The sequence below is a fragment of the Panicum virgatum genome, chromosome 8K (genome assembly GCF_016808335.1).
Source record: "Panicum virgatum strain AP13 chromosome 8K, P.virgatum_v5, whole genome shotgun sequence".
Classification (NCBI taxonomy): Eukaryota; Viridiplantae; Streptophyta; class Magnoliopsida; order Poales; family Poaceae; genus Panicum; species Panicum virgatum.
In genome coordinates, this window is record NC_053143.1 from 28,751,463 (window position 1) to 28,774,376 (window position 22,914).

General features: G+C 43.0%; 2 protein-coding genes across 2 annotated transcripts; both read left to right on the forward strand.

Annotated features, from left to right (window-relative positions):
- The first annotated feature begins 2,589 nt into the window (after positions 1-2,589).
- Positions 2,590-6,054, forward strand: LOC120645604. Its single transcript, XM_039922385.1, has 2 exons — positions 2,590-2,621; positions 5,580-6,054. Exons 1-2 carry the CDS (start codon positions 2,590-2,592, stop codon positions 6,052-6,054), a joined length of 507 nt encoding a protein of 168 aa, XP_039778319.1.
- A 7,235-nt stretch (positions 6,055-13,289) lies between these two features.
- On the forward strand, positions 13,290-19,510 carry LOC120644351. The gene is made up of 4 exons (XM_039920970.1): positions 13,290-13,462; positions 13,675-13,896; positions 14,019-14,630; positions 18,837-19,510. The coding sequence occupies exons 1-4, from the start codon at positions 13,305-13,307 to the stop codon at positions 19,273-19,275; spliced, it is 1,431 nt and encodes a 476-aa protein (XP_039776904.1). The 5' UTR covers positions 13,290-13,304; the 3' UTR covers positions 19,276-19,510.
- The last annotated feature ends 3,404 nt before the right edge of the window (positions 19,511-22,914 follow it).

Genomic DNA, 22,914 nt, shown 5'->3' on the forward strand with positions numbered 1-22,914 from the left:
TGAAATTTAAATGCGAATGTAATTTAAATGTGAAAAATTATGTAGTGTAGAAGTGGTAGATGGATCCTTCGTTGTCATCTTCCCCACGAAGGGATGATGTCGCACCACAAGACGAGCTTGAACAAATTGCATCCCAGATGGAGTGGGAGAATGAGGCCGACGTCGATGTCCAATCTGCGGAGGACTAGTCTGACGTCGATGCTGAATCTGGGGATGAGGATGGCCCCAGGGTTGGACAAGGGGCGTGGATAGGAAACAAGTGGCACGATCCGTTTGATCCACACCCTATTCTGCCAAGACTGTTGAGCAGAACTTTTATTCTGCCTAGAGGAACTAGAGAACAAGTAAAGCATTATGATCTGAAGATGCTAGGTGAAGCATTCCGCCGGTGGAAGAGTGAATTGAATACCCGGTATATCCAGAAGGGTTGAACACCATTTGCAGATTACAGGGACATCACACCAGTACAATGGGGAGAGTTTGTTCGACAGAAGACCACTGAAGAAGCTCTAGCCCTAAGCTAGAAGAATCAAGAACTAGCACAAAGCAACATACAAAAAGTCCACCTTGGGCCTGGTGGGTACCAAAGGAAGGTCGACCACTGGCGGCATGAAAGAGAGGCGGCAATACCTACAGGGCAGCCCGACCCATATGAAGGCTTGGATGAATGTGGATGGCGGTAGCTTGAAGCAAGGAAGCCAAAGATAGTTGAAGGGAAACCAAAATTTGATCAACTCGAGACCGAAGTGGTGTCAGAAAAAATGTTACAACTTTTTGAGCTTAAGAAAGAAGGTCTGTTCAAACTCCAAAGGGAGAAGGATGTGCTCAGTACAGCCATTGGGGCCAAAGAGCATGGAGGCCGTGTCAGAGGCCTATCTTCTAAGTTGAGCATTAAGGATGGGTTTTCGAGAAGGACCGAGCTTGGTATAAGAGCCATGACCGCTATAAAGAAGAAACAGTGGCAGCAGCAGAGAATGCAATGGAAGCAAGGTTCAAGGATTTGTTCATGGCAACACTTGCGGAGTAGCAGCAGTCGGGGCTACTTATGTTCGACCCGTTGCAAGAGGTGGGACAGCGACAGATGGTGGTCATACCCCCTTCGGTACTTGGCCAAGCGAGTTCAGCATGTGTACAAAGCAGTGCCGCCTTGACCACAGCTCAGCCATACCCGGTGGATACCATAACGAGTATTACTCCCTGCTTGTTGTTCTATCCGGTCGGCAGAGCTAGAAAGACAAAGGAAGCTGCCAAGGCGCAAGTGCATCCGGCTAGGGGTTTATTTAAGGGAAAACCGATCCCGACCCTATATGCATGCGTACAAGTGGAGCACCTCTTGAAATCAAGCTATGAGGATAACGAGATAGACATCTCCATTGCAGATGCAAAGAGTTGCCTTGGAGAATGTGTCGGCAGTACGATTCTATGGCATAAACGAGATATCTTACTGGTCGGTCAGATACCTTTGGCTGCTCCGGACCATATCTCGCCAGCACCACAAAAACAAGAGCAGGGGGCAGCACAAGAGCATTCACTACCGGCCTTGCCATCACCACAACCACGAGATGCATCACCAGCGGCTCCAGAATCATGAGATCCATCACCAACAGCCTCGAGATCACCACCAGCTCGAACATCACCACCACCACGAGAGCCATCGCCACAAGCCCCGATATCACCACCACCACAAGAGCCATCCCCACAGGCCCCGGTATCACCACTAGCTCCGCCACTGGCCTGATCACGAGAGCATATTCCACTGGTCCCGGCTTCGCTGGCCCGATCAGTGTTGCCTCAAGTGTTGCGTTCTTACCAAAATGACAAGGAAGAGTCAGAAATTGTGAATAGATGGCATGCCTCACAAAAGAAGTCTAATGAAAAGGCAAAGAAGGCTAAGTCAAAGGATAATCCATCAAATTCTAGTGCCAGCAGACGGTCGGGCTTTTCCATAACCCGCACTGACACGGAGCACAAAAGGAACATTGGGGTTGATGACCTTCCAAGACTTAGCGATGCTCCTTTAAAGTTTCAGTACGGAAAAGACTTGCTACCGGACTGGGCACTAAGTGATTGTCCTAGTTTTATGCTGAGGCTGCATAATTGATACAAAAGGGCATGTAGACTTAGGCTTAGAACCATATGCTCCGCACCATCCGGATGTATTCAGATTTCAGGGAAACAAATCTTTGATATCACGTTTGATTTTGAAGACATCTAACACATGTTCTGCCTCCAACAACATGGTGTTGAAATGGTTTGACTCTGGTGCATGTAAGTGCCCCATTGATACTAATTTGATTTATATTACGGCCTAAAATACTGTATTTGCATAAATATTTATTTTTCATACATTATATTCTACAGGATGCAAACAATGGATGCTATTACTTTAAAGAAAAAGGTCCGGTACCTTGACCCCGTAGCGATTTGCGAGGCCAGGATGCGGGGCAAAAATGGATGAAGGACGATGATGACTACCTAAATCCATTTCAAACAAAGAAGGAAAAACAAAAGGAATGAAACAAATTTCACAAAGAGACTGTGAGGAGGGCTGCGGCCTACATATCGCATATGATAACACGATGGGAAGACATGGATATTACATTTGCGCCATACCACATCCAGTAAGTCTAATGTCAACCATTTGATGTAATAAACTATTGCTCCGATTCATGCCTACAAATAGTATATAATATTTTTTTGCAGAAATTACTGGATTTTATTCCATCTACAGCCAAAGTTTGGAAGAATCCTCGTATTGGACTTCTTGGATTGGTCAACCAAGAAATACCAAGAATTCATAGAAATTCTACAAATATGAGAAAATCTCTTATCTTCCCTATGCACGTCATGCTTATTACTCTATAGAAGTATACATATATAAATTAACTTTCCATTTCTTTCATATTAAAATAGGGCTTACCATTTCTACGTTCACAAAGGAGGAGCTCATCTCGCCAACAAATCAGAGGAAATGACTATGGGCACAAGGTTACCGTGCCACAAGCAACCCGCGGGTTCCATGTACTGCGGGTACTACATGTGCGAGCATACGAGGGTGCAAGGGAGATATACTACTTATCGCGAACGTGTAAGGGGCTACTCTTTATTAGGGATAGATGCATAGGTGTACATCGTTTTTTACTGTAACTAGCACTTGCTGAATTTTATCATTAATTCTTTAAATATCCATAATGATCCATTTCGGTATGGATTCAAAAAAAATAGTACTTTTCTTATTTTTTATTTTTAGTTCTTTCTTTTACCTAAAAGAAAGAATGCTATAAGTAAAAGCAAAGACCTTAATTTTACTTTACAAAAACAAATTATTTCTTTTGTTATTCGAGTCGAAGAAGTGTGAGAATTTTATAACTACCCCAAAACTACCAATCTTTTCATTGACATAGCTTATTTGGTTAATAGTTAATTGTTTTTATTACAGAAAAATATATGAATTAATTATACGGGGCCTGAGGATGAGGAACCAAGGATCTGCATTCGTGCATGGAACCACGAAGTCTGACTAAAGTTTTCGCAGGAAGGCAGGAGGCGGGCCGTGAAAAATGTGGCGGGCTGGAGGCGCGCGAAACAACCAATGCAAGAGGGGCATTACCGGCAAAATCTCCCTGGCCCCAGTCTCGGTGTCTCCCACGCCGGGCCGGCGCACGATCTGCCCAAGGAGAACAAGAGTGTCCGTCGACTATTGGACCCCTGCGTGTCTCGCTCATCCCTCGAAAATAAACACGTCGCCAAGAGTAATGGAGGCTTACTCTTCTGAGTCGTCTCCTCCGAATCCGATCCCCAAGCTGCCGATGGCACCTGCTCCGCCGGTCAGCCATCACCGGCGAGCGACAGGCCTGGGCGGTCTACCTCAGTTATGTCTTGGAGGCAAGGATAATCTCACACTGGCCAGCCTTGGGGCAGGTGACATGGCCGAGTACGCACCTCTCCTTACAATTCTAAATGTGTATGTAGCTGTAGATATGATGAATGATGAATAGAACTGCTTAGGAAAAATATTCACCACCAATATAGAAAGCATGCGTGAAACCCGGCCAGCCGTGCTAAGTAAGTTAACATCTAGCTGTGAGCAGTGCAAGATCGAGCAGATATATACTATAGCTTAGTGACAGGCGAAGCTGATTTGTGAAAAGTGAAATGTTCGTACTACCTTTACACATTTCGTCTACTGAAATATTACTCTATATGCAATGCGATAGTGGTTACAGCCTTTCAGGGGAAGCTGATGATTTGTAAAGAAGGGAACTAATAACCACATCAATAACAAGCCTGGTTAATTCGTACGTTTCAGTTCCGTTAATCAACATATCTAATAATGCAGACCTGTGAGGTTGTATCCGACAATAATAGCTTTTGGCTATGAGTTCGGAAGTCACGTACATCCAGTAGCATACAACTCCGCTGCAACCATATATTTAAACCATCAGTTCATTTATACGAGCTAGCTACTGAGCTGTACATGAACTGTAGGAACAGTTTTGTACATATAGCATTAGTCTAAGCTTGTAAGTAATTTTGTATAGCTATTTTCTTTCTACTTAATTATCAGATGCCTAATATCTTCTCTTTATTTCACTTTCAGCAACAATGTGTACATTTTCGGTTAAGGTGATAATGTATTTAGATTAATGATGAACTAGCCATACATATAGCTTTGGAGCAAATCTGTTAAGGTATCCACAATAGCTTTTTCCCATGACAAGGAATAGAATAATATCAAACTCTATGCATCCATATGCATGGATGCAAACAAATGGGTGCCAGATTTCCCAAATCCCCAGCAGAGTTTTGGAAACATGCATCAAGCACATATCTATCCTGTTGCTAAATATTTAAACATAATCGACAAAAATCTCCAGGCCACTCAATAGTCAATAGTATGATGATGTCTTCGTTTGTTTTTCTCCCGGCCCGTTGCAGTAAGGACTTGGATCGTAACCAAAATGTTCCATATTGTAGAAAATAACCTATATAACATTGCGCTTTCGCTTTCATTTGGGTCAAATACAGTTTACAGCAATGAGTAGCAGCCCCAACTAGAATTTCTGTTTAATATTGGAACCCATCCGATCCCTATTATTAGCCAGTTCCCAAACATGCATATTGGTTATCAAACTTTAAGGTTCTAAATCAAACCCTATGTGAATATATCTCCAAAGAAGCCAAGCAAACTGTCAGTAAGCAGATGCTTGATATTCCTATCTCGCGTCTCAAAAAGCAATATTCTACAGTAACATTTACATATGACAGCTGCATTGAATCCAATCACAACATTTGTTCTATGTGTCAAGGTAAGGATTTTAACAAAGTAGTCAATGGTATATAGGGGGCATCTGTCTTTAGCAGTGTGCAACATTAGCACCAACTTTAGTTCAGTTTTCTACTTTCAAAAATTTGAAACCAACTTATTATTTTCCAATCAGGCCTTTTGACAAACAAACTGGACACTATGGTGATATAATTGAAATATAATTAAGTTGATTACAGGCAATTGACTGGTGTTAATGAGATTATAAATGTTCTGATTCCTTGCTGTGCTTTTAATTGTTGTGTGTGTACAGGCTAAAAGATTTAACTGCTAGACCTGCTAGGGAAGTGCTCATGATGCAAGGCGGCACAGGAGGAAGTAGCAGCAATCCAGTGTCAGCTGATCACGATGCCAACAACGTGAAGTTCATAGTGGACTCTGGCGCTTCGGTTCACGCCGCAGGCAACCGGGGCGTCTTCTCTGACATCACCGCCGTCCTTGAGCTGGAGGGTACGGAGCTTCGCATGGCCAACGGCTCGACTCTGACCGTAGAAGGGTGTGGCACCGTGCGTCATGACAACATCGCGCTGCATGACGTCATGTTTGCCCCCGGTCTGGACATAAACGCCGCCTCTGTGTCGAAGCTCGGCGAACAGGGCTACACCGTGGAGTTCACTCGGACCACGTGCTTCATCCGGGATGCCAGCACCGGCGAACTTGTTGGCAAAGGGCACTTGGTCGACGGGCTGTACGAGCTTGATTTCCTGGAGGCCCCGCGCGCTTACTAATTGACCGCCTGGTGGGGACGACGAGCTATATAGGCTGGCGGCTGGCTGGTCATGGTAGATCAGGAGGATCATGGTGAAATATTGGTGATCCGCCTGATCCCGAACGAACTTGGTGTGTGAATATGTGTGGGTGTTTGTTGCGTCCTAATAAAATGTTACGAGTCTTCGCTCAGTCTATTGTGTGTACCGTGGCTATGATGATTGAATAATTAAGAGGATATTACCTCTTGCACAGCTGAGCTTAGCTTCTTGTTAGCACGGACCACAAAATTTGTGTACCTTGGTGTGTGTATTGCCCATTCGTGAGATGACACATGTTATTACATTATTTGATTATGGTTCATATATGATACATATACATATATACATATATATTAACGCCTGCCAGTCAATACTATACATGTCAAGATTATGTTTGAAGTATCTTCTTTGCATCGGACGATGGAAGAAGTATTAATTCATGGCAGGCTAGTTTGTCCCTTCTTCCCTACGCATGCTGTCAGGTAATTTCATTTCATCTTCAAAATTTGTTGATCACGATAATAAAGGCCCTCCTTTAAGAGAAACTAGCTGAAAGGCAAGAAATATAAGCATTTAGCTTTGAAAATATAAGCCGAGATGAACTTATTCGTACCGACATCGTCATCCATTGCCCTAACAAAAAGTATATGAAAGGCTCAATTTCATCTCCCGGTGAGTACAGATCGATCTAATTTGTAAACTACATCATGACAACAATTCTTTTTATTAAAAAATTTAGTTATTGCTTATGGGAATCAAACTAATTTCCTTAATATATTGTTCTAACTTTAACCATTTATTTTCTATTTATATTAGAAGCATCCTTCCTTAAAACCATATTTATGAATTTTATTGTAAATTTAAGTTATTTTTCATTGTGACGTTCAGTGAAGTCCGCCCAAGGGGATTTACTTGTGCGGTGTGCAATGAACATGGCCCCATTTAGATCATTGTTTTTATGATTTGGTGATCAAATAACAACGCAATCAATGAGACTAACAAGTTTGTCAAGTGAATCTATCTAGATCCCAAGGATGAAGTAAAAGGCCCTAGCAAAGCAAAACACAAAGAAAGAACTCAAAGAAACGCTGTATTGGACGAGTTCTGCATAAAATGGTAGCACCAGTTAAACCGACGACATGCCATCGGTCTAACCGATGATCATCGGATAAACCAATGCATAGGCATCGGTGAATTGGAAAGTGCTTGTGAAGGCCAACTAAAGAAAACCAAGAAGCACCGGTTAAACTGACGGTCAAGAAACAAGTGTCGATGCATTGACCTTGGCATTACTCAGAGAGCATGTCAAGCAACCAAAGCAAAGTCTTCAGCACCGATTAAACCGACGGGTCCATTGGAGGCATCGGTGCATTGGCCGGATCATAGTCCACAAAGAATGCAAGGGCGCAGGAGGAGAAGTTGATAAGGACCGGTTAAACCGATGCCCGTCGAAACAATGTGTCGGTTAAACCGATGGTCGGTACGTCAGAAACAGGCGTCTGTCAGAAAGCTCAATGGCTACTTCAGAGCCATCAGTGACCGGTTAAACTGATGGTCTATCACCTGTTGAACCGACGCCTATGCAGAAAAGTGCTCAACGGCTACAAACGGCTATCTCGAGTTTGTGGGCTATACATATGCCATCCCCCGGCTATTTTAGAGTTGAGGGAGACCCATACACATTGAAGAACACCTCCAAGCCAACCAAAGTACTTAGTGATCATATTCTTAGGTTCAGCACAAGCTTTGTCAGTGTTAGTGCTAGCATTAGCTCTGAGAGGCTGTGAGAGCAAGGTGTTGCACCTTTGTGAGCTGGTTGTTGAGTGAACCAACGTGTATCTCAGTGCGCCAGCCATCTTTGGAGTCTTGGTGGCTCGCCGGCACATCTTCGACCCTCCTGCTTTATGTGTGGAGCGGCGTCGGCGACTTTATGCTGGGGACGTGGAGACCCTCATCCTTCATGGAGAAGCTCCTTTGTGGAAAATGGAGCTAAGGTGACTGGGAACTTGGGTAAGCCTTGGTGGTATTGCCTTTGTGACAAGTCAAGGTATCCCTGGAAGAGACTTGGTGGCATTTACCTACCGATACCGCGGAATACATCTTTGTGTTAAGAGTTTGCTTCCTCTGATCCCCTCTTTACGTTTTTGCATTTCATATTGCAACTTGTGTGTCTTTATATTCTTAGTGTAGTATCTTGCTAGGATTAGCTATAGATTACAAAACTCTTTTGGGATGAGAGTTTCACACTAGTTGAATCATAGTTGCACATCTAGATAGCTTACTTTAGTTTAAATTTATGTGCAATCTAGTTGGAGCCTTAGATTAAGGTTTTAAGTTGTTTAATTCACCCCCTCCCCCTCTTAGACTATGAGCACCCGATCACTTTCAATTGGTATCAGAGCCAAGACTCACTTCTTTCACCAAGAACGTCATTTCTATTGGCAAATTGTGAAAACCGGCTCATAGGATCGGTTAGGCTTCATCGCCTAGTGAGTTAGCTCTTTGGCAAAGGGATGGATTCCTTTAGGAATGCATCACCGTTCGATGGCATGGGCTTCCAACGTTGGAAGGTTCTAATGCAAGCCCATCTCCAAGCAACGGGTCTAAATATTTGGAGAGTAGTTAGTGAAGGGGTGAAAAACACTACTCAACAAGAGAAGCAAAATAATATTATTGCAAAATGTATAATTTTGTCTTCTCTTAGTGATAGTGTGTTCAATCGTGTGTTTTCTTGTGAAAATACTAAGGAGCTATGGAAGACTATCATGAGAACCATAAGGGAAGAGAGGATGTTGACAATAAAAGATATCATGTTCTCATTGATATACTTAATAGCTTTAAGCAACTTAATGATGAGAATATCGAATTTATGTACTCACGATTGAATATTCGGGTGAATGAGATCAATTCCCTAGGTGTGAAGCAAATTGGAGATACGGATATCATTCTAAGATCCTTCACTCACTACGGAGGCTGGACTATGATTTGGTGACCATAATTCTTCATGAGAAAGAGCTCAACACATTGACACCAAATCGAGTCCTTACAAGGCGATCGCCCATAAGCTACGCAATGATATCAAGCCAAGAGCACTACCTTCTTTACCAACACATAGTGCACATGCAAGAAAGTCAAGAAGTTGAAAAAAAATGGCTATTAAAGGTAGCTCAAATGAAGAGGAAGATGAGGATGCAAGAAGCTCCTCAAGTGATAAAAAAGAACCAATGAACCCCGACCTTTACAAGCAAGTCAAGAAGATGAACAAATGCTTGAAGAAAATCAATATGATGGGGTATATGGTCTTCCTCAAAGATGGGCATCATCATCAACATATAAAGATTGAGAGGATCAAATTCAAGAAGAGGCAAGTCAATAAGGAGAAGAAGCCGAAGCATGGAGCTTATGCCACATTTGGAGAATGGATAAACGGGGGTGAAGAATCAAATGCAAGCTCAAGTGATGAGTCCAATAAGAGATTCACCATCCGCACCAACATGGGTTCATCATCCAACACTTGCATTATGACCAAAGGTATGGAAAATGATGTAAGTGATAATGACTCTGATTCTCCTTCAATTGATGAACTTCTTGACTTGGTTCGTGAGCACTAAAAAGTTATTAAAAACAATCAAAAGAAATTAAAAACATTAATGCTCTTAATGCTCTTAATGCTTCTCTTGCTACAAATTATAAAGATTTGTTATGCAAATTCAAATTGCTCAATGAGAAGCATGAATAGCTCAAGTTAAAAATTGAGAGTATTAATGAAACTAATGATTTTCTTTGGAAATGAAGCAATCTATCCCTTGTGCAATCCCAATCTCTAAGTTAGATGCTTCAACTTGTTGCATTGATTTAATTGATGAATCTTGCTCTAACCCTTGCAATGAAAAATGCTATGATGTTGTTGTTGTAGAATCATGTGATGATCTCATTGTCAAGTAGAATGATGAGCTCAAGCAAGAAGTGGAAAGGCTCATGAGGGACTTGGCTAGACTAAAGAGCAAGAGCATTAAGAGCAATGTCCAATCTTCTCAAGATAACCGTGAAGATATGGTGAAGAAGCTTGAGAAGAGATCCACCATGACTTCCTTTAAGTGTCATCAAGAAGGTCACAAGTCCAACAAGTGCCCTCAACGAAAGAAAAAGCTTCCGGATGAGAAGAATAATAAGAAGCTAACAATCAAGAGTTCTATCATCTACACCAAGTCTAACCGGAGGAACAAAAGCAATAGCACCTCCTATGTAATCAAAATTAAGACCAATGGGAAGGTGGTTGCTCACAAGGTTGAGAAGAAGGAAAGAAGTTAGAACCGCTCCATTTGGATGCCAAGGAAGCCATCACCAATATGAAGGGACCTCAAACGTTATGTGTTCCAAAGGATATTTGAAGCACAAGATCGGCTTCGGGAGATTTGGAGGCTTGGCTAACAAATGATGAGAAGATTCTAGATAAAAGCCAAGCTCACAACTTGGACATTCGTTACCCAAGTCCCCTATAAGGTAATGGTAGCTAGATTTCAATTCAAATATCATGTAGCCCCATTGCATTTGCTAGGTTGTTTGCATACATTGCATCTCCTAGTGTTACATATGGTGGGTTGCTTGTGCCTTGCTCTAACCCATGAGCAACCTACATGGTTTGAAAGTGTGTAGAAAGCTACACAAGGTTATCCTTCATGGTACATGGATTTTAAGAGATATGTATTTTATTTCTGTACCATGAACATAAGCTATAGGGTAAACTTCCCGATGCTATCAAAAATATTGTGCATACATTTGCTTGGTGATTCAAACACTAAATACACACATTTATGGGGAGTTCATCCTATGGTTTGTGATTTTAAGACTAACATGTTTGCAAGTTTATCTTTTGTAGTATCTTATCGGAGTTAACACTCTAAGAGAATGTTATTCACTCTCAATATGGACAAGCAACTTTATAAGAGTGATTAGATTAAATAGTGTGCTTTCATGCATATTGAGTCATGACCTATTGAACTTAAATTTCCATATCTAAATTTATAGGCTATGTGCTCATATATTTGCTCACCTTGGTGTACCAAGTGCTCTTCACTCAAGACCTTTCAATTGGCTTTACTCAAGTCATTTCAATTTGGTACATTCAAGACCTTTCAATTGGCTTTACTCAAGTCATTTCAATTTGGTACATTCAAGGTAACTACAATCCCCGGAGGTATGCAAGGTTCTAAACTCATTCAATTGGTATCGTTGTCAATTCTTTGACCTTTTAGAGCTACCTCCGTGATGATATGATCTAAGCTTACTTGTTCAAATGTCTAGGTGTGCACTTGATTTTCATATTATCATTTTGTGCACATACTTTGTGGAAAGCTTAGCTCATATCATGCAAGTTTCATGATTTTGTGATCCATTTTAGTAAATTTTCAATTGATATCTTCACTAATATCATACAATTGGATCATAATTCATGGAACAAACTCCCTAGGCTACTAACTTTTCCTTTGAGCTATATTATTTTACAAGGCATTTTTAGGTGATTTGATGTCAAAGGGGGAGAGATATGGATCAAAACAAATTTCTTCGATAGGGGGAGAAACAAAGGGGGAATCAATGATTTAGGGGGAGGGCAAGCCAACATTGGATGGAGGTAACCATCCAAGAAAGTGTAAGTGGTTCAATATGTTAATTTTTTTTCAAATTTATACTTGCTTTGATTGTGTTGTCATCGATCACCAAAAAGGGGGAGATTGTAACGAACATGGCCCCATTTAGGCCATTGTTTCTATGATTTTGGTGATCAAATGACAACGCAATCAATAGGACTAACAAGTTTGTCAAATGAATCTATCTAGATTCCAAGGATGAAGCAAAAAACCCTAGCAAAGCAAAACACAAAAAAAGAACTCAAAGAAACACTGAATTGGACGAATTCTGCATAAAATGGTCGGATCATTGTGCAGAGAGCATGCAAGGGCGCATGAAGAGAAGTTGTTCAGGAACGGTTGAACTGACGCCTGTTGAAACAATGTGTCGGTTAAACCGACGGTCGGTACGTCAGCAGCAGGCGTGTGTCAGAAAGCTCAACGGCTACTTCAGAGCCATCGGTGACCGGTTAAACCGATGGTCTATTGCCGGTTGAACCGACGCCTACGCAGAAAAGTGCCCAACGGCTACCTCAAGTTTGTGGGATATATATGCCATCCGCAGCCATTTTAGAGTTGCTGGAGTTGACGGAGACCGCATACACATTGAAAAATACCTCCAAGCCAACCAAAGTACTTAGTGATCACATCATTAGATTTAGCACAAGCTTTGTGAGTGTTAGTGCTAGCATTAGCTCTTGAGAGAGTGTGAGAGCGAGGTGTTGCACCTTGTGAGCTGGTTCTTGAGTGAACCAACGTGTATCTCAGTGCGCCGGCTATCTTTCGAGTATTGGTGGCTCGCCGGCACGTCTTTGACCCTCCGGCTTGGTGTGGAGCAGTGTCGATGACTTTGTGCGGGGGACGTGGAGACCCCCATCCTTCGTGGAGAAGCTCCTTAGTGAAAAACGGAGCCAAGATGGCCGGAAACTTGAGTAAACCTTGGTGGCATTGCTTTTGTGGCAAGTCAAGGTGTTCCCAAAAGAGACTTGGTGGCCGGAAAGCTATACTCTTAATTGAGTGCTTCAACAACATGGACTAGGGGTGGCATTTACCTATCGATACCATGGGATACATCTTTGTGTCAAGTGTTTGCTTCCTCTCATCCCTTTTTACGTTTCCGCATTTTATATTGCAACTTATGTGCCTTTACTATTTTGCTAGGATTGACTATAGGTTGCAAAACTCTTTTAGGATGAGAGTTTCACACTAGTTGAACTATAGTTGCACATCTAGATAGTTTGTTTTAGTTTAAATTTATATGCAATCTAGTTGGACCTTTAGGTTAAGATTTTAAGTTATCTAATTCACCCACTCTCCTCTAAGACTACGAGAACCCGATCACTTTCACCATGCAGTGAAGCTAAGCAAGCCCTGCAATGATCTTAATTGGGTCTCACTCAAATAGTGTGAGGGATGTGTTAGCTCGTCTGAGATGTAAAAACACGAAATTGTCAGGGCACGATGTGATAAAAGTAGCTGTGAGGGTATACTGGTAAATGTCTTGGTTCTCTTGTTCGCCGTCGCTATCCCGACCTCCGGATTCTCAGAGGACGGAAAGGAACATCCGGGATGCTTACGTTTATCTCAGCCCGCTCCATTTCCATGTATTCTCCCTCCCCGTTTTCGTCTCCCAGCACAACCAGAACCATGGCTGTGGAAGAAGTGCTCGCACCCTGCGCACCTCGTGGCGCCGCCGTGCATGCGCTTGCACCTTGGATCATCAGTCCCTTCGCTCGAAAGCTTGGATTCGACTTGGCACGGTACGACACCTTTCCCCCAGTTTCTCGTTTTCAGACTATGCTATCGTGTCATGTATATATACGTGTTGCTTTTCTGCCCATGGTCCATCTAACCTCAGCATCATGCCCGTTGTGGAGAACGAAACTGTGTATATTTTAGCATTTCTGCCTCGTTCGTCACTACTCATCCGACGGAGAAGAATTCTGACTTGCGGAAATTCCGATGGCTGCAGCCCGTTCTGCCCCGCACCCGCATCCCTCTGGGATGAAGATGATGACCTGCACAATTGGGAGCTAGTGGATTCCTGTACGGGCTCGGAGATTTTGGCTAAACCTTCGTCAAATGGAGGCCTGAATCAGGAAGAATGGCCCTCGGAGGACATGCCACCATCATGGAACGGAGGCTCCGACATCCACATTGATTCCCATGCCATAGGCGCGCCGGAATATCTCAGGTTCTTGTCTCACATCCGTGACTATGTCATACCAGCGTTCCTATGATGGGAACCTGGAGATCATTTTTTTTTCTTCGCTTAATACTGATGGAGTTCCCGTTCGTCGCTACGCTCCATGGCAGCGCGCAGCACTCGCTCTACCTGCAGATGGCGCTGCTGTCTGATGCCTGGGATATAATCGGAGAAGATGTTCAGGATGGGAGCGTGTTCAGTTACCCCAACGCAGTCACCCTGGACATAGGAGCTCGTGGTGTCCCTTCAGATGTTGTCACGGTTCCACATCAGGTCTACTGTCAAGGGACTAACCGGAATACCTCCAAGGTAAACCAGAAGGACAGTGGAGCTCCAGGTTCAGAGCCAAATAAAACTGACTGGCAGCAGCAGCAGGTGGAGGGCACTCACGCTACACTCAATAATGTGAACGGGCCACGTTTGATAGGAGTTGATTCTCTTTTATCAGGCGCCTTTGCCACTGCTGGTGACAAGGGCTGGCTCCCAATTTGTCAGGGCAAAATGGAAACTAGTGCTACGAGCTTGTGGGAAATTTCAGCTAATAATTCAGGAAGTGTGATCTGTGAGGCTGAATGCAAGAACATCAGTGGCTTGGCTGCAGCAGAATATCTTATTGAGCAACACTTTCTGATCGACAATGCAGTGCTGGCGAAGCAGCTTTGCAACGGGGTTTCTGCGGTTAGCTCACCTGAGCAGAAGATTGGAGAACCAGAGGATCACAGGTGCTTCTCTTTATCCCATCTGATGACCGTTTTCGTCCTTTTTTCATCGACATATTAATGTTGACACTGGTTTACACACTTTAATAAACTCCATGTCTTGAATATGGTATTGTATCACTAAATATTGTCGACATTGGAGAACGCGAGATGTATTATGTATCCACCGTTAACCACATTGTACTGAATACTTATAGTTTTATAGCTGTTAAATTTGACATGTCAGAATTATATATAGTTTTAGACAAACATCATGTCAATTGACAACTTCTAAAACAATAATTTCAGATATACTAGTTTATCAAAGCGTTGTCCTACATGGCCTAGTTATTATTTTAGGAGTCATAATTATTAGAAATTCACATTTAGGAATGGGGCCTGTACCAGTCAAACTTTTGTATTTCTGTCTCTTTCATTTGTTCATATTATAACACGATACTCGCAAAGATTTTTTTTTATTAGGTTGTGATATACTTTAATTACCAATGACTATGATTTCTCCATCCCCGTAATAGTCGTTTTCCTTTTATATCACACCTTCATGTTTGTTTAACATGTCGAACCTTAGCTTCATCTATGGGTTTGCCATATGGAAATAGATATGCGACGGTCATACAATGCTTTGGATTCACAACAGGGTTATGCATTTTAATTACATCTTGAGATGGTACGGCAACAAACACTGAGGACATATATATAGCGCTATACAAACTTTGGATAGGGTTTGGATAAGGTGAATAGATTCCTCTTTGGTGCAGAAGCAACAACTACTGCTCCCTTTCCACTTCCTCTTTAAGAGATTGTCTTTTGTTAAGATGACTCCTTTCTTTAAATACCACAAGAAAATCTTAATTTTTGTGGTATCCTCAACTTCCAAATAACACAATTTACATGTAATCAATCAGCTTGCATTATATCTTTATACATCGACTTTACTATGAAGTATGCTCTAGTTAAACTCCACTGAAAGTAATCTTTGTCCTCGGTTAAAGTCACATTAGCTACTTTAGACACTAGCTCAAGCCACAGCCTTAGCTTGTCACCTACTAGAGCTCTTCTAAAGGAAATGTTCAGTGGTCTTGTTCCAAGAACATCATCCACTCTTTGGTTCTTTCTTCTGACGATGCTATACAGGAAAGGGTACTGCTACATCAAAGGTGTCTTCCAATCCACTAATCCTCCCAAAATCTGGCTTGATCCCCTGCTTGAATATGAAAATTTTCCTCTTATTAAGAAAAGATCCTTGATCTCCATTAACCCTGACCAGAATTGAGAATCACCATGCTGCTTTGTCACTTGTGTTAAAGCCTTTTTACTCAACTACTTTCTTTTAAGAAGAGTTTGCCATATTCCCTCCTCACTCAATAGTTTGAATAACCATTTGCTCAACAAACAGATTTTTTGAACCTCCAAATTTGTAATCCCTAATCCCCCAATACTCTTAGGTTCACACAAAATACTCTATCTTGCCAATCTGTATTTCTTCCTGTGTTCATCACATTGCCAAAAAAAATGTTGACCTGTACTAGTCAATATTTTTCAGTACTCCTTTAGGAATCCTAAGAAAGGACAACATAAACATTGGCAAACTAGAGAGCACTGAATTAATGGTGACAAAAGCTTTCCTTTCTAGCTGCTCAATCTTTTTTAAACATTTCCTCAATATGTCTCCAATCATTATTTTCCAATTTGTGGTGACTCATTGGAATGCCCAAATACTTAAAAGGGAAAGATCCTTCCTTGCAACCAAAAAATTGGATGTAAGTCTCGGTTTTTTCCTGAGCTTCACCTAAGTAGAATAGTTCACTTTTGTGGAAATTAATCTTCAATCTTGATAGTTTCTTAAAAGCACACAAAACTACTTTCAGATTTTTTGCTTGTTCAATGTTGTCCTGCAAAAATATTATTGTGTCATCTGCAAATTGCAGAATTGACGGCCCTCCCTCCACCAAATGAGGAACCACTCCTATCTGTCTTCTTTCTCTTGCCCTTGAGATTAACAATGCCAGCATATCCGCTACCAGGTTGAATAGAATTGGTGATAGTGGGTCCCCCTGCCTCAGTCCCTTCTTGGTTGAGAAAAAAATTGCCAACATCATCAACTATATGTACTCCCACACTACCTCCCTTCACAATTTGCTCGATCCATGTACACCACTGTATTGCAAAGCCTTTCATCCTCAAAGTGTGTTGTAAAAAATTCCAATTAACTTTGCCGTAGCTTTTTCAAAATCTAGCTTCAGCAAGATCCCATTCTACCTTTTCTTCTTCATCTCATGGATTGTTTCATGTAGCACTACTACTCCTTACATAATGAATCTTCCTGGCAAAAAGACTGTTTGGGATGGCTCAATTATTCTATTTGCCACAGCTGTGATTCTGTTAGCCATCACTTTTGTAAAAAATTTGAAAGTCACGTTCAACATGCAGATTGGTATGTATTGTTGTATCATTTTAACCTCTTGTTATTTTGGGATTAGTGTAATCACCACGAAGTTTAAACTATACAAATATATATAGAAGTCTCTAAACATTGCCATGAGGTCATCTTTTATTGGAAACTCCAAAAAACCTGATAAAACTCCGCAGGAAAGCCATCAGGCCTAGAGCTTTATTATATTTCATTTGGAAAATTGCATATCTCACTTGCTTTTCAGTAAGTACCACCCATCACAAACAGAAAAAAATAAAAACAACCATACAACTAAAAGGTGACACAAGAGAGCAAAGGTAGGACGAGATTTAAGAGGAATTTTGGAGGTGGTTTCATCAAAATGAGGTTATAAAGTGAAGAAAGTTTTAATGCATTATTCTTGGATATTTGGAATTAATGAGAAGCTTATAGTTATTTTCTATTTTATTCTACTGTGTCTCTAGCGTTTCTATGAGTTTTTTCTTGAAATTTTCACCCAACGAAAAGGCTAATGTGCGCGTGCTGTGGTTGACGCATGGGGTCAGCCCTTCACTGGAGTTGGCCGTAGCGGTGACAAAAAAATGGGAATGACTCGAGAGCGATATTGGCTCGGTTTTCTTTTTTTTTTTGGTGGGGGGGGGGGCGTCAGAGATGTGCAGCTAGTGTATATGAGGTTTTCACGATGTCATGGGAACACGCTGACAATTAGCTGGGGCACTCATGCCCGACATAAGCATAGCGGCTCGGGGTGCACGCACATAGGGTGGAGGAGGGAAGGAGAGGAGGGGGGCACATGGATGAAAGAAAGAGGGTCGATAATACTTACCAACTACTGGTCCTCGAGACTCGCTACGCGGCGGCGGTGGCAAACCAATGGTGAACCCACATGTTGGATATCCAATATTGGGAAACAGGGAAAGAAAGGAAGGCTGGCTGCCTGGTGGTGGTGCTCGGGGTGCCGCTCAGTTTGGGGCAGAGGTCAGCGGGGGCCTTGCTGGCCTTTTATTGGCGGCCAAGGTTGGTTCCGGCCTAAGAAAAATCACAACGAGATCTTTGCAGGATGTAGGAGATGTGCCTGTGGTATGGCAGGGTGACGCGGAGCGCTATGAGTGTTGGTGGCTGATATGATAGAGCTAAGGTTTAAAGGCGGTGTGGCCCAGCGTCAATGGTGCCGGTGGTAATTTAGATGTAAATTTATACTAGATCTTTTAATACTAAGTACTTTAGACTATTTATTAATCATGGCAAAGGTGGATATTTTTCTAAAAGCAGGATAGACTTAGGAGGAACCACCTCATAATGTGGTGACATGGTGCTCAACTTACCCAGTACGGTTCAAATCTTGTTACCCACACACTTTACACATTTACCGATAAAATTAAAAATGTTAGATGTCTAGTAAGAAAAAAAAATTGTATATGTTTAATTCTTTTAAGAAAAAATTTCATTTGGAATAAATCATGCAAAACTGAGGCCGCGTGTGGGGTGCGGGGTGTAACCTATATAGTTATAAAACCATGCATGAACTCCTTATCAATTAATGATTCATCTTATAACAAAGAATTTGCACATGTGCCAATATTTCTAAATTTTAGATGTGCAATAAAAAACAAATTCACAAGGAACAAAATCCTGCAAAACTAAGGACCGACGACAAAATTTACACATGCTCCAATATTTTAAAATTCTAGATGTGTAATAAGAAACAAACCGCAACTGCAGTATGTGTATATCTGATTGTTTGCATTTGTTTCCCCATAATAACCCTTGCTATGTTTGCTCTGGCACTGTTTCAGTGGATACGGTTCCCCCGTCGCCGGCGTTCATGGCGTCAGCATCGCCCCCAAGAAAAAGGACCCAGGCACTACCTGGCTCATCGCTTCCGCCGCTCCGCACCACGCGACGGGGAACCGTGCCCTCCTCTCCGGTTTCGCGCCGGATCATGGAGACCTCTTCGTGAAGGCAGGAGACGCGGGATCCGCGCCCATGCGCGTCGCCGGCTGCGGCATCGTGGTCACCGACGCCGTGGTCCTCCCCGACGTGTGGTACGTCCCCGGGCTCGCGGTGAACGTGGTGTCAGTTAGCCAGCTCGCGGAGCTGGACTACAGCGTGGTGTTCGGCCACGGCCAGTGCTGCGTCAGGAGCGGCGAGGACGGCGGCGTCGTCGGCACAGCACGCGCCGGGGAAGACGGCCTGTTCGCTCTCGACTTCATCAAAGTTCCTCTTGGCATCTGAGTGAGGGATCGCCACCTCGTCGGCAATGCAAGATCTGCGCATTGTGATACTGGAATAAGCGCGCAGCGCGCGTGGAATGGCCCGGGCTTCTTATGATCGTCCTTAGGCTGTTGCATGATTCAGGCTTGGCTTGTGTTTGTGTGTTTCGTGCATCGTATCGGCTCCCTCGACTATGTTTGATTGCTGAACAAACTATGAATTTCATGTGTTTGATGGATTCGCTATCGATATTATATATTGTGTGGCTGCATTAACATTGTCGTTATCCATTCAGTGGTGCTCTTTTTTTTATTCGTTATATAGTTCATCGCCTGCTTTGAGCTCTTTTACTTAGAGCGTCAGAGAACTTAGCTTATTATCCCCTCTGTCAAACAGAAAACCAATTCCCTTGGAAAAAAATGAGTACAAAGGAATTCTGGATGTTCTGTGTTTGTGGAAGGAAAAGAAAAGGATAATTCCATGTGCCGCCACATATGGGTTCAGGGTATAACTTACTACAATAAGTGAAAACGTCAAATGTAAGGAAATTTGGACTGTATAGAATTGAACATCTATATTGTCTGCTCAATGTTACTGTTGTCTGAACGATCAATACAACTTACCAGGACGGATGGGACAAAGGAAGGAGGGTGAATGACCGAACGCGGCGGAGAGAGGAGGCCGGAAAGGCGAGAGCAGACGGGAGCGCAGATGTGCAGGCCAGCACAACGCCATCAGCGGGAGGCTACGTAGCAAATGGCAAGCCGCAAGGCCGTTTCTTGGGGCGAGATTAGTGCGCGTATGCGGTAGCCTGCATCGCACCCGGTGAGACAGGCCCTAGCTGGCCAGGCTGCTGCCATGCAAAGGCCCAACATTTGGTTGCCTGCGCGCGAGCAGCATAGCCGAGCAGATAAATTGATTGGTTGCCTGGGCATATGAGGAGATCTTGCACCGCTGCTCTCTACTCTCATACAGCGTGGGCGCTCGTGCCAGTTTGGCTCGCCAGAAACGCTCGATTCCTGCGTTTCCCGCGAGCTTGGCTCACGGCCTCATTTTGCATCCGAGCAGCCAGGCTCGAGACCCGTGCAAGCATCCAATCAAGGCGCGGTGGCATGCGGCGAGCCTGGTTTGGGCTCATGCAACCAACCAATCACGCCCTAAATCAACGACTGGGAGCAAGGATGGCGCGGAGATTTGGCTCCGATGGCCAGGCTTAGGCCAATCCTAGTTAGATTGAGCGCTCTGTTTTGGAACTGTTGGAATCCTAATTTTGTTGATATATCCAAGATTAGATTTTGAAAAAAAAGAATTTTTAGGCATTCTTGAAGATGCCCTAATAGGCTTTATTTTTTACGGCGCTAGCAGACGTCTCATGGGATGCTCCATTGTAACAACATCAAAACAAAATATTTGAAACATAAAAAATATATGATTGCAATAATGAAAATACAAAAAGAATAGTTCAATGTAAACATCGTATCATGACTTCTGTGTTTGTGTTGGAGATTTTGTTGCTGCCTCTCGATCTTTGAACAAGATGTCACAAGTCAAATGCCAGATTAATTGTTGTTTGGTACGATTCTTGTTATCATCTCCTGATGAGTCATCCGCAGCAGCGTCTGTTCCTTTCTTATTCCTCGCAGTAACCTCCTCGATTTCATCAAATGGAACCACGAAATTTCATGGCTGTGGTACTGGAATTTCAACATACCTAGCAGGAATCGAAGGGAATCATGGTGTTCGTTTGGCCAACTCCCAGAGCCACGGTACTCCGATAGGCGGCTCTCAGTTTCGGTGCCAGGGGTGGCTGCGCGCAGTTACGCTAGGCTCGAGGACGGGAGAGAAGAAACAGACAGAAGGGAAACAGGAGGAGGCATGCACAGATCGATTTGGTTCAGGGGCAAAACGGGTAGTTTAGGTTCCCAGTAAAAAAATAAAAAAGAAATTCGTGAAATTGGAAAAGGAGCTGAAATTCTCCGTTTCCAAACAATTCGCACATCCCGTGTCATATTTTAAAAGACTAACGAATTTAATGTTAAAATGGATAAGGTGTATGTATCTGATGTCAAATATCAAAATTTCTCTTGGGAGCACGTGGGTGATAGGCCTTGTTGGTACATAGCCACAAAAATCGGGGTGGAGGCCTCGATCCATGACCCCGAAACGCCGTCTCGAATCGAGGGTCGGGGACGACCGGGTTCGATGTCCCGATTCTGGATGGGTCGCCGTCCCTTTGCCGTAGCGGTTCATCATGGGACGAGTTGGGATGTCGGGCAACGGTGGCAGAAGCTCGCACGTCGGTTGTGGAGGCGGCGAGGAAGTCAGCCCGTGCCAACGGCGGAGGAGGCAAGATGGGCGGGGAAGTCAGCCCGTGGCTAGCAGGCGGCGGCGGCCTAGGCAGAGGAGAAGGCGCGGGTGGGCAGGCGAGCGGCGGCGGCGGCCGGGGCAGAGGAGGCGGGTGGAGGACAGGAGGAGACAGAGGAGGCAGGAGCAAGCAGGCGGCGGCGGCGGCCTAGGCAGCGGAGGAGCAGGCACGGTTGGCCGGGCGAGCGGCAGCTTGGGGAGGACGGGTGGAGTGGAGGCCAGGAAGAGTGGATAAGGTTTAGGTTGGTTTGATGGGCTTTTTGTATCACTGTTTGATGGGCTTTTCATCCAACTGATGCGTGGCCTATGTTAGATTTGTATATTTTTTAGGGATGAAAATGAAAATGGTAGTTACCGATTTTCGATTATCGCTTTTGAGATTTTACTGATTTTTAAGACAAAACAAAAATGAAAACAATTATCAAAAAAATAAAAACGAAAATGGTAAAAAAATATGAAAATGAAAACTAAAGCAATTTGAGCAACTTTCTATCATTTTCAAGAAATATCGTATTGTTGCGGTATTCTACCGTATTTTACTGATAGAAATACCGTATTCACATACAATGCCAACACACCCTGCTATCTATATTTTTAGAATGTCATATCTTTATTTTTAGAGAGTGATGAGTCATTATCCTAACCCTAAATCACAACCTAGCGACATGAATTCATGGGACTATGTATAGTTTCATGGATGACGAGATTAATGTCTAAAATTTTAGTATTATAAAATGAGATACATGTAATGAATGGACTGATACTTGGACTAATATCTTAACCATTAGTACTTGTGTATGAAATATGTCAAATCATATGGTCAGTGTTGTGCTCTATGGTTTGACATATTTATTGTTTTTCAAAATATCGTTTCGATGGGTTTCCATCGTTTTCGACGTGTCCTCGATCATTTTCGTTTTCGAAATTACCACATTACCGATGTTATTTTTATTTTTGATAATATCGTATCGTTTTCGTTTCTGATGAAAAAATGTGAAAGTAAAAGTGGCGGAGCCTTTCGCCGATCGTTTCCGACCGTTTTATCCCTAATATTTTTCTTGCTTTTTTTTATTTTGGAGTACTCTCGACCCAAGCATCGTTCCAGGGTCATCGACCCATAAACGACGAAGTCACGTACTAGATTTGGGATTCTCGTTCCGAACAGGTATACTCCACTAATACCATAATTCTATAAAGTATCGACCCTTGACCTCGTTCCTTGATCCGATCCACCCGGAACTTTATGACTAGTATGTGTTGGTCTTGCACCCGCGCTAGTGGATACGGGAACATCTC